General features: G+C 55.2%; 1 protein-coding gene across 2 annotated transcripts in view; it reads left to right on the top strand.

The window, feature by feature from the left end:
* The window catches only part of Sema3g (semaphorin 3G), a 100,020-nt gene that overhangs the window by 82,152 nt on the left and 6,542 nt on the right, over positions 1-11,326 (top strand). Inside the window, exons 2-14 of one of the 2 annotated variants that reach the window (XM_058582110.1) lie at positions 5,333-5,443; positions 7,284-7,444; positions 7,563-7,625; positions 7,882-8,001; positions 8,281-8,371; positions 8,484-8,600; positions 8,798-8,943; positions 9,144-9,258; positions 9,369-9,438; positions 9,721-9,865; positions 10,118-10,349; positions 10,444-10,535; positions 11,141-11,182. In XM_058582110.1, coding sequence (XP_058438093.1) covers positions 5,347-5,443; positions 7,284-7,444; positions 7,563-7,625; positions 7,882-8,001; positions 8,281-8,371; positions 8,484-8,600; positions 8,798-8,943; positions 9,144-9,258; positions 9,369-9,438; positions 9,721-9,865; positions 10,118-10,349; positions 10,444-10,535; positions 11,141-11,182 — 1,491 coding nt within the window. In that variant the 5' untranslated portion in view covers positions 5,333-5,346. Of the gene's footprint in view, positions 1-5,295; positions 5,444-7,283; positions 7,445-7,562; positions 7,626-7,881; positions 8,002-8,280; positions 8,372-8,483; positions 8,601-8,797; positions 8,944-9,143; positions 9,259-9,368; positions 9,439-9,720; positions 9,866-10,117; positions 10,350-10,443; positions 10,536-11,140; positions 11,183-11,326 lie in introns of those variants that run through there. The other variant, XM_046452935.2, reaches the window with a different exon arrangement.

Raw genomic sequence — 11,326 nt, 5'->3', positions numbered from 1 at the left:
GTCCCTTATCTCACGGAATTTCTAGTCAGCCCGGATAACAAAAGGAGACAAGTGCAACGAGGAAACCAGACCAAGGCTGGCCTGGCACAGTGGGCTGTGACATTGAGCCAGCAGGCAAGCTTTCTAGAGCAGGTGACACTGAGCAAGGCCTGAAGAACCAGCCATGGGAGAACATATGGAAAGACTCAAGAGTCTGAGGAACAGAAACGCATGTTGAGCTGGAAGCCAAGTGTCAGAAGCCTCTGGGAGAGGTGGACAGTGCCAGGTCCTCTGAGAAACTCAGCCCATGTGAGGAGTGAGGTGCTCTTCGGGCTGCAGAAGGAACCAGGAGGCCAACCTGAGGCTGGGGCAGTTCTGGGTGAGAAGGCCTGGTGGCTCTTGGTACAGTGGGACGCTGGGATGGAAGATTGGAGGTTGGTTTGTAGATTCAGGGCACATTTTGGAACTAGAATGGACAGAACTTACTGAAGGAATGAAAGTGATAAGTGAGAAACTAGAGAGTCAATAGTGACCCTTAGATTTTGGGTCTAATTGCCATTTCCTGACACGGGTGTCTAGAAGGGGGAACAGGTTCAGCTCAGGGATATCGGGAAATGGAGGTTACTTTGTGTTAGTTTTTTTTTTAAATACTGGGGATTGAACCCAGGGGTGCTCAACTACTGAGCCATATCCCCAACCCTTTTTTTTAATTTATATATTTTATTTAGAGACAGGGTCTCACTGAGTTGCTTAGGGCCTCACTAAGTTGCTGAGGCTGGCTTTGAACTCGTGATCCTCCTGCCTCAACCTCCCAAGCTGCTGGATGGGATTACAGGCAGGCTCCACTGTGCCCAGATTTACATTAGGCTTTTTAAAATATATTTCATTTTGAAATTCCAGACTGATTGCAAAAATAGCACACAAAACTCCCATTTACACTTCAGCCAGCTTCCCTAAACTTTAACATTTTCAATAACCACAGGATAATGATCAAACCCAGGAATTAACATGGACCCAACACTACTAATTCACCTATGGATCTTACTGAAATTTTGTCAGTTGACTTACCAAAGTCCTTTTCCTGGACCAACCATTCAGAGATCACATTGATGTGTGACCCAGCCATTCTATCTCTTTACTCTCCACCAACCTGCAGCCTTTTCTGCCTCCTCACCCTTAAGACCTTGACACTTTTGAAAGATCCAGGCCAGTTATTTTGTGGAATGTTACTCATTTTGAGTTTATCTGCTGTTTCCTCAGGGTTAGGTTCAGGTGAGGTATTTCTAGTGGGTTCGACACAGGAAAGGTAGAGAGTTTGTTCAGTCAGAGTTGAGATGCCTCGAAAACAAATTGATGGGAAGGCCAGTGCCAGGTGGGAGTTGAGGGGGGGGGAGAGTAGAGCAAGAGCTGTGATTACAGGTGACATCCAAGTAGCAAGCCCTTTCCTAGAGTTGGTCATGAATGAGGACCCCAGGGAGAGTTCATAGAAAGAGGTGGTAGAGGATTGGGTGCCTGGCACCCCAGAGTCAAATGGGGAGGACACATTGCCAGTGGAGTGAGAGAGACCCTTAGTGAATGAGAGGCTCAAGAACCAGGAGGGATGGAAGAAGGCACGGGCTTCAGCTGATGACCCTGGCGGGGGTGGGAAGTTGGAGGCTCCAGACTTTGGCCACATGCAGTAGGCCGAAAGCCCAGCTGGAGAAGACAAAGGGGAGTGAGCCAGGACTAGGAAAGATGGCAGTGTGGACAACTCCCAGGAAACAGGAATGGGCTGGGCTGAGGGTAAGTGTCGGGTCCAGGGAAGCATGTTTAAGGAAGGGGTGGGCTGGGGAATGGCTACTATGCTGATAGGAACAACCCAGCAAAGTCAGGAAAGGGGTGGTGCAGATACAGAACAAAGCTGCCACAAGCCAGCAGTGCGGGGACTCTGGGTGCTGTTTGTCAGAGTCAGTTCAGTGCTGGGCAAGGAGATGGGGGTGCTTGAGGCAATGAGGGCAACCAGTCTCCTTTAGTGAAGGACCATAGCAATGGGTATACTAAGGTATAGACCATGGTGTCCAGAGGAAGAGATGGACCAAGGGACATGTGGAAGGCTATGTCTCTCTCTCTCTTTTTTTTTTTGGTATTGGAGATTGAACCCAGGGGCACTTAACCACTAAGCCACATCTTCAACAATTTTAATATTTTATTTAGAGACAGGGTCTTGCTACGTTGCTTAGGGCCTTGCTAAATTGCTGAGGCTGGCTTTGAACTTGCAATTCTCCTGCGTCAGCTTCCCAAGCTGCTGAGATTACAGGCATGCTCCACCATGCCTGGATGGCTGTGTCCTTCTTGGTGGCCACTTGAAGGGTGAATGACTGAGGTAATTGGCTGTGAGTAGAACAAGGACTCAAGAGGCTGGGGTGGCCAGGGGGTATGGGATGCTGATGGGATTGGGGAGGGGAAGAGTCAAGCCCCCTGTGGTGGAAAGAAGAGGATGGGTAGGCCAACTGCAGAACTGTCAGGAAGGGCCAGGAGCAGGAAGGAGGGTCCCTCATCATTTATTGCCTCTCTCTTCATCAGCTGTCACAGAGGGAGACAGGTGCTGGGAGAGGGAAGGAGATGACATTCCCAAGTTCCAAAGGACACTGGGAGATTGGGGAGGGGGCTGGAGTTGTATGGAAGGCCAAATGGGGGACTCACCCATTGGGAGGGAGGGTACCCCATGGAGGTTGTCTTAATCTCTTTTTTCCACCAATGAGGGAAGGGTCTGGCAGCATCCATTCCTTCCAGTCAGGCCCACCAGAAATTCTACCAGGGAGTGGCTGGGCTGCAACCCTTCACCACCTGCTGCATAAATGTGCACATCATACATATGTGGCCAAGAGCTCCTGAGCTCCCACCAGCTCATGGTACACTGCCTCCTATAAACATCATCTGGTTTTTATCTATCTATCTATTTATTTATTTATTTTTGCTGGGTTTAGTCCTGTCCACTTCTGAGCCAAGGATAGTGCTTCTTCCATAAAGCCTCCCTTGATTTCTCACATCAGAAGCAATTACTGGAGCATCTCCCACTGCCCCTGCCTCTTTGTACTGTGCTTACATGGTTACTGCCTGCCTCCCCAAGAAGCTATGTTTTACTGGTGGTGAGGCCCTGCTGCCCAGCACAATCTGCTTGGCAGAATCAACAAGCTGCTTTTGGGCCTCGAGCAGTTTCCCGTTTTCCCACTAGATGGCAAACAATGCATGTGTTTGGGCCCACTGGTATGAGACTTTGGAGCTGTTGGGGGTCTGTTTCCTACCTGCAGGCAGCAAGCAGGGGACTTTTAGAGGAGATTATTAACCCCTTTCTAGTTAGGGAAACTGAGGTCCATAGCGAGAGAGGAACTGAGCAAGGCCTCACAAGTCAACAGAGTTTGGTCTTTAAGCCCCTGCCATGTGTTCTTACTGCATGGAGTGGGTTGTCCCCTGTACCCTGCCCCAGTAGACACAGGCTTCCCTGCAGCCCCAGCTGGGGGCCTGGCTGAGCAGAGACCCCCAGGGTGGGCTGGCAGACTGAGGAGTGATTGGGCTTCCAGCTGGCGGCCACGTGCTGGCTGGAGGGCTGTCCGGATGGTTCCCCAGCTAGATGTTGGCCCCCAGCCTGGGATATATGCCAAAATGTCTCCACAGGGAAATAGAGGCAGAGGGCTTTTCACAGAAGTTCCAGGATCTAATCACCACCACAGCAGCCCTTGCACAAGAAATGCTCATGGATTTATGTAGCCCTGTTTCATCCAAGGTGGCTGGGCCCCAGCTCTGGGAGGAAAAGGCAGACCCAGAGAGTGAGTGCTTTGGTTAAGGTTCCCCAGCAAAGCCAGAGAAGGAGTGGGCTGAGTCCAGTCACTGGTCTCTCTGAGCAGCCTCTGGCCCATTTCCAAATAAGATCCCCCATCCTGGGAGGAGGCACATATATGTTGGGGGAAAATGGGACAGGAAGACAGGGTTGAAGACTCCTGGGTCCTTATCATGTGGACCTGAGGACCAACCTATTTCCTTCCCAGGGATGTGGTGGGAAGAAAGATGGGGGTCGCAGTATCCCTAGTAACTCCAGAAGCAAGAGTGTCCCAGGAAGGAGCAGGGATTTCTCAGCCTGCGGTGTGGCCTGGGTCAGGTCCTTCCCTCTTCTGAGTATACATCTCCCCTATACCCACCACCAGGTTTTCTGACCACCACCTGAGGGCTCAGGTCAGCCCATTGGGAGGCCCAACCCGCAGGAATTTCTAGAATCCTCTAACTATGACTCAAGATGAAATCTTAGTGCTCAGGGTCTAGGATTCTGGGGCCTAGAGATCTGGAGTGGGGTTGAGGTGGCAGCTGAGGGGGCCAGGGACAGGAGTTTCTCTGAAACAGGGGACATGGGGAAGTTCCCTCACTTGCCTCAGATTCAGCCTGTTGGTCTTATCTACCCTTGGCCCTCTTCCATGGCCCCCCTTCATCAGAGTGAAGGGTAGAGCAAGTGAACTCTGGCAGGATCATATTATGTGGGGCCTATGGGGATCTGGGACGAACCACTGCTGATTCGTTGGGCTCTGGGCCCTGGGTCTCTAAAGGACTGGAGGCCAGAGGGAAGTAGGGCAATGGAGGTTCTCCCTGGCTCCTACCTCAAAGCAAGCCCAATGAGTTGAGATGGGGCCTGGTGGATATGGGGAGGAGGTATGGGGCCTGGAGGCCAAATAGGGACAGGCCTAGATAGGAGATCCTGAGCATTCTTCTCTTGCCAGTCCTAGATCAGTGAAGTGTGGCCAGACCTCAACTGCCTGTCCAGGACATGGAGCCCCTTGGACCGGAAATGACCCCACCCCAGGCAACTTGGGCCCTGCCAGGGGAAATGGGTACCTAGCCAAGGCTTCAGGGGTTGGGCCATTATAACACTTGGGACCTGGGACTAGGGCCAGCTTGTGGGAGTCTCTGCTATGGCACTGGGGAGGCAGGGAACAAAGCAAAGCCCAGCTAGACCCCCACCCAGCCCCTCAACCTCTGTCTCTCATCCCTGACCTCTTCCAGGATATCTCCCTCCTTGTCACTTTGCTGGAGCCTGGGGACCTGATTTTGTGAACGTCTATCTCTCTGTACAAACTATCTATACCTTAGCTGGGAAAGAGTGTTCCCGGCATGGAACTGGTCAATCTGACATAAAGGCATGGAGCAGGCCAGCTGAGGTGGAGGAAGAAGCTGCAGGTGGATGGCCAGGCTCCGCCTCCTCCCCTTCTGCCTTGCCCCTCTTCCCGCCCATGACTGGGTGGAGCTGCTGCCTTATAAGTGGCTGGTCTGGTGGCAACAGAGCAAACTACAGCCAGCAGCAGCGGGACCGGAGGGCGGCTCCCGTTTCCCCGTTTCCCCAGCATGGCCCCCTTGGCGTGGGCTATCTGCTGCTTCCTGGGGGGCCTCCTGATCAGTGGGGGCAGCCCCAGTGTGCCCCGCCTGCGACTCTCCTACCGAGGTACTGGCTAGTGCTCCCCTGTTCCTGTGCATGTCTGCGGGTGCTCCCTGCTCCAGGATACCTCTCCCTCCACCAGCTAGGGGGTGGGGGGATGGAGGGGATGGAGCCCCAGGCCCTCCACAACCTTTGGGAAAGGCTTCCTGGGGATGACCCAGGGCAGAGGAGGGAGACATGTCCTGAGGTCCATGACCAGAGAGGAGGTGGGAGAAAGACGCATGGGCATAACCTTGGAGGTGAGGGCTGCTGAGAAGGGAAACAGATGTATGGAGACCCTGACACTCCTCAACAGGGATACTGGCAGGTGGGGAAGCGGAGAGAGGGACTGGGCAGGGGAGAGGGGACACAGGGCAGGTCTGGAGGGTCTGAGCAGACAGTAGGGGAGTGGGCAGCATCCTGTCCCTTTGGTCCTCAAGCCACAGGAGGGGAAGAACTTCCCCCACCTCTTTTCTTTTGTTTGTTTGTTTTTGTACCAGGGATTGAAGGGGGCGGGGGGGGGGGGGCACTTAACCACTGAGCCACATGACAGCCCTTTTTTTTTGTTTGTTTTGTTTTTTATCTAGTTACAGGGTCTTGCTGAGTTGCTTAGCGCCTCATTAAGTTGCTGAGGCTGGCTTTGAACTTGTGAGCCTCCTGCCTCAGTCTCCCCAAGCCACTGGGGATTACAGGCTTCCCTGGCCTCTAGCAGCCCATTTCACAAGTTGGCTTCATCATCACCCCTCCATCCAGGAGCCCAGAGGACATTTCAGCCTCCCCTCTGCCATCCTGGGGTGCATTCTTCTATCCCAGCCTAGCTGGCACAGCCTCCTCTGATGACCTGTGGGGGAAACGTCACCAAGATCCAGGATCATGGCAGATTCTTCTTGGGAAAAAGGGGGATGATCACCTTCCACTGGGAATCCCAGTCAGAGTCGGGGAGACACAGGCCTGCTGTGGAGACTGAGGGGGAGACATTGTTTGTCGTGGAGAGTCTGAGGGTGGAAATGATCCTGTTCTAGAGGCTGTAGTTTTGAGAGATCAGGCTACCAGAAAAAGCCCCAACAGGGAGAGTTCCCCAAGGTACTCTCAGCTGAGGAGGGCTTTGTGAAGGAGCCTGTTGAGTTTGGGGATGGATGGAGGCAGGGCTGAGGAAGCTCCTATAGGAAAAACCTGCGTGTTCCGGGCCTTCCCCAGGGTGGCCCATGTCCCCTTCTTACCCCATCCTTCTGCTAGTCCCTTGACAGCCCATCACCTCCAGACCCCAGGGATCTGTACCAGGATTCTAAATTCCTAGGACCACTGTCTCCAGATGCCCCCACTCCATCTCTAGAGCCTGGATGGGCAGAGTCTACAGGGGAGAAAATTCTCTTTGGTCACATCCCTGATCTGGCGGCTGGAACTCCACCTGGCCGTGCCTGGCCTGGCCTGCACCTAGGCCCTTGCCAGGTGTTCCCTCTGTCTGTCCACCTCTCCAACAGCCAGCCTCGCTCACTGCTCACACTCACCCGCCCTTCCTGCAAGCTCTTCTTGCACTTTGCCCAGATTGCTGCTTTAATTTCTGCCAGTGAGGCCATCTTCCCTGGGGACTGGGCAGGGTGCACATGTTATAGAGGGAAGGCGTCAGCCGAAAGATCAAGGGACTATAAAGCTGGGCTGGGCTGGATGGGGGCTCAGAGCCTCCTGTCCCACTTGCCCCCAGGAGCCACGTCCCCAAAACCTTCCAGCAGCCCTGTGGATGGGAGCATATTCCAGATATGAGTGCTTTTGTGGCTGAATGCACAGCTGGACCCTCCATCTCCATTCCTTGACTGGAACAGTAGGCTGAGAAGCAGGTCCTGACTCCCCTCCCTCTGTTCCCTCCTAGACCTCCTGTCTGCCAACCGCTCTGCCATCTTTCTGGGCCCCCGAGGCTCTCTGGACCTCCAGTCCATGTACCTGGATGAGTACCGGGACCGCCTCTTTCTGGGGGGACGTGATGCCCTTTACTCTCTGCGCCTAGACCAGGCATGGCCAGATCCTCGGGAGGTGAGATGGACTAATGTGGGCGTTGGGGGAAGCTGGGCATCTGCAGGTAGAAGGTCAGATGGGGGAACTGAAGCTGTGAAGTTAGGGGAGTACCTGAGGTCACCAGGCTATGTTTCAGGTCCTGTGGCCGCCCCAGCCAGGCCAGAGGGAGGAATGTGTTCGAAAGGGAAGAGATCCTCTGGTGAGTGCTATTGGAAGGGATTGTTCCCTAACCCCGTTGGTCCCAGACCCTGACCCCCAGGATAACCTGCAGTCATACTGGGTGCCTCTACTTGGGAAGGGGGTGGTTTTAGGAGCAGATCCTGAGGGCTTTGCGAGGTTTGTGAAGAATGTTACCCCTCCCCATTTCCCTTAGAGCTGCTCAGCCCAGCAGGGCTGAGCCACAGGGCCCAAACAGAGGGTGACCCTTTTGCCTCACCCTTTCTTCTCCCTGCTAGATGGAGTGTGCCAACTTTGTGCGGGTGCTGCAGCCCCACAACCGGACCCACCTGTTGGCATGTGGCACCGGGGCCTTCCAGCCCACTTGTGCCCTCATCACAGTTGGGCATCGTGGGGAGGTGAGTCTGTGTCGGGCCCCATGAGAGACTGGAAAGTGGTGACATTTCCTTTTTGCTGCCTGAACCCTTCCCATTGAGCCTGGGTAGAGACAGAGGGGGTAGGCCCTTGAAAGGCGCCTTTGTCCTCGGGTGATGACCCCATTCAAGAGGCCCTGAATGAAGGCGCCTTCTGCCCACCCCCCACTCTTCAGCCACACGCACTCAAGGGCCATGGCCAGAGTGGGAGACCAATGCTTCTTTCCCAGATGACAACCTTCCCTCCATTTTCCCTACCCATAGCATGTGCTCCACCTGGAGCCCAGCAGTGTGGAAAGTGGACGGGGGAGATGCCCACATGAGCCCAGCCGCCCCTTTGCCAGCACCTTTGTAGGTGGGTGATCCCAGGTCAGGGTGGGGTTAGGGATGGTGGGAGCAGGAAGGGATGGGGCCTGGCTGTTGGGCTTGGCCTTTCACCCCTAATTCTGTTCCCACCCCCTCTCCAGGTGGGGAGCTGTACACAGGCCTCACTGCTGACTTCCTGGGACGCGAGGCCATGATCTTCCGAAGTGGGGGTCCCCGGCCAGCACTGCGTTCTGACTCTGACCAGAACCTTCTGCACGGTGAGGCCTACCGGGACCCGCTCCTGGAACAGGGAGGAGAGGAGGCTCTGGAGCTGGGAGGAGAGGCCACTGAATTCCCTGGAACTCCAGTCTCCAGTGGGGGTCCCCATGCGGCTTCTTGTCCTTTGGGTTCATTCCCCCATCCTACCCTGTGAGCCACCCCCACACACACCAGCATTACCCTGTCACCCTCTCAGAGCCCCGGTTTGTGATGGCCACACGGATCCCTGACAACTCTGACCAGGATAATGATAAGGTGTACTTCTTCTTTTCGGAGACTCTCCCTTCACCCGATGGTGGCCCAGGGCGTGTCACCGTCAGCCGTGTGGGCCGGGTCTGTGTGGTAAGAGCTGTGACGGGGTGGTGAGGTTCAAGACTCCTGCTGCACCCCCCTTCCCAGACCTGCCCCTGCCACAGATGGGGAAACTGAGGCAAGCATAAAGCTGATATCCATACCTTCTCCCAGTAGATGAGGGTAGAGCAGGAGGAGGTGGGGCCCATCCTTATGGGACACAAGATTGACTCTGGCCTCCCATCCCTCAGAATGATGCTGGTGGCCAGAGGGTGCTGGTGAACAAGTGGAGCACCTTCCTCAAAGCCAGGCTGGTCTGCTCTGTGCCCGGCCCTGGCGGTGCTGAGACCCACTTTGACCAGCTAGGTAAGGGCGTGGCCTGGCAGGCCTTTATTCTGGGAGCGGGGAGGGCTCAGAGCTGGTGAGTGAGGGCATTGGCAATGGCCATGATGCCTGTGTGCCCTTCTGTGTTCCAGAGGACGTGTTCCTGCTGTGGCCCAAGGCAGGGAAAAGCCTGGAGGTGTACGCGCTCTTCAGCACCGTCAGGTGGGCAGCCTCCCCGGACCCCATCATCCCTGGCCCCTGCCCTTCAGCCCCTCTGCTGAATCTCTGCTTTCATACCCCAGTCTTGCTATGGGTTCCTGTCTTTGTCCCTGATTCTGTGACTCTGTATTCTGTCTCCCTCTTTTTGCTTTTGCCTTAGTGTCCTTGTGTTTCAGTTTCTACTTTCAGCAAACTCTGTTGCCCTCTGTCCTTCCGTTGGAGCAAGCCTATCTTCCTACCCATGACAGCTACCTTGGCCTGACTGTCCCTGTCTCTCCTTGGCAGCGCCGTGTTCCAGGGCTTTGCCGTCTGTGTGTATCACATGGCAGATATATGGGAGGTCTTCAATGGGCCTTTTGCCCACCGTGATGGTCCTCAGCACCAATGGGGGCCCTATGGGGGAAAGGTGCCCTTCCCCCGCCCTGGTGTGGTGAGTATCTACTGGCAAAAGAGGCCTGAGCAGCTGCCAGGAGGGACTCTTCTTGGAACAGCGCTGAGGCCACGTGCATCCCATGGCAGGGCTGGGGTGGCACTCCAGAGGGCCTGGGCTGAAGGGGCAAGGTGTGGTGGGATAGGAGAACCTCTCCAACCCAAGAGCAGCCCCTAGGTGTTGGGGGAGCAGGCTGGGAAGAGAGGTGTGCATCTCAGGGTACTTCAGGGCTCCTTTTGCTGTTGCCTGCAGTGCCCCAGCAAGATGACTGCACAGCCAGGACGACCCTTTGGCAGCACCAAGGACTACCCAGATGAGGTGCTGCAGTTTGCCCGTGCCCACCCACTCATGTTCTGGCCTGTACGGCCTCGGCGTGGCCGCCCTGTCCTCATCAAGACTAATCTGGCCCAGCGGCTGAGCCAGATCGTGGTGGACCGTGTGGAGGCAGAAGATGGGACCTATGATGTCATCTTCCTAGGGACGGGTAGGAGGGCTGAATCCAGGTGGCCAGGCTGGGGAGGTGTGTGACAGCCCAGCTGCTCTTTCCTTGCCTATTGATGACTCTTCTGCTGCCCCAGACTCAGGCTCTGTGCTCAAACTCATCGTCCTCCAGACAGGAGGTTCAGAGGAGCCCGAGGAAGTGGTTCTGGAGGAGCTCCAGGTGTTTAAGGTGAGCAGAGGGCATTTCCCATCCCTGGGTCTGGGACTGGCTATAGGGAAGCCAGAGGGAGCCTGGGGGAGGAGCAGAACATACTGGCACACTGCTACAGAGGCCTGGTTGATGCTTCAGAATGACTGGGGGACCTGCCGCTGCAGTCTGTGGACTGAAAGTACCTAGGGTTCCCCAGGGAGGTTTGGCCACAGTGAGCACCCTTGATAAAGCCCTACTGGGCTCAAGTCACAGTGAGGAAGTGGCTGAGATTCCAAGTCCCCAAGGGTTCTGTTAACCCCTCTGTAGATTCAGACAGGGCACCGTCTGTGTTTGGGGAACTATTGTGCCTGCTGACATGAGATGTGTGATTTGTAACAGCTGCCTTATTGCTGGGTAACAGGGCCATGGGAGTGGACACTGGAACTCTGAGCTTTTAGCCAACCCTCCCACTTGGAGGCCAGCTGGGATAAGGGGCCTTTTTGTAACCCAATGTCTAGAAAAGACTGTCCAGCTTCAGTTGCTAAGGGGTGCACCGATTGGGCTGGCGTTGGAGACTAAAATGTGGAATGCGGGGGAAGTTCTCGTTACGCTATGCCCATGCTGACAGCCTATTCCTTCCCCAGGTGCCAACACCCATCACTGAAATGGAGATCTCTGTCAAAAGGGTAAGGGCAGCTGCCTGACTCCTCATGTGTTCCCTGTCCCCTGCCCTGGCTGCAGCCTCCTTGAGAACTACCCTAGTCTGCTGGAGAATGGTGCCAGGCAAGCCTGATTAGGCTCTGCAACAAGGGCTGTGTCCAGTTGGGTGC

Source organism: Marmota monax, unplaced genomic scaffold, assembly GCF_021218885.2.
Source record: "Marmota monax isolate L192 unplaced genomic scaffold, Marmota_monax_Labrador192_F-V1.1 WCK01_AAM20220418_F8-fsc00042, whole genome shotgun sequence".
In the NCBI taxonomy this organism is placed as follows: Eukaryota; Metazoa; Chordata; class Mammalia; order Rodentia; family Sciuridae; genus Marmota; species Marmota monax.
Note: the sequence above shows the minus strand (reverse complement) of the source record. Positions and strands in the feature narration are given on the sequence as shown.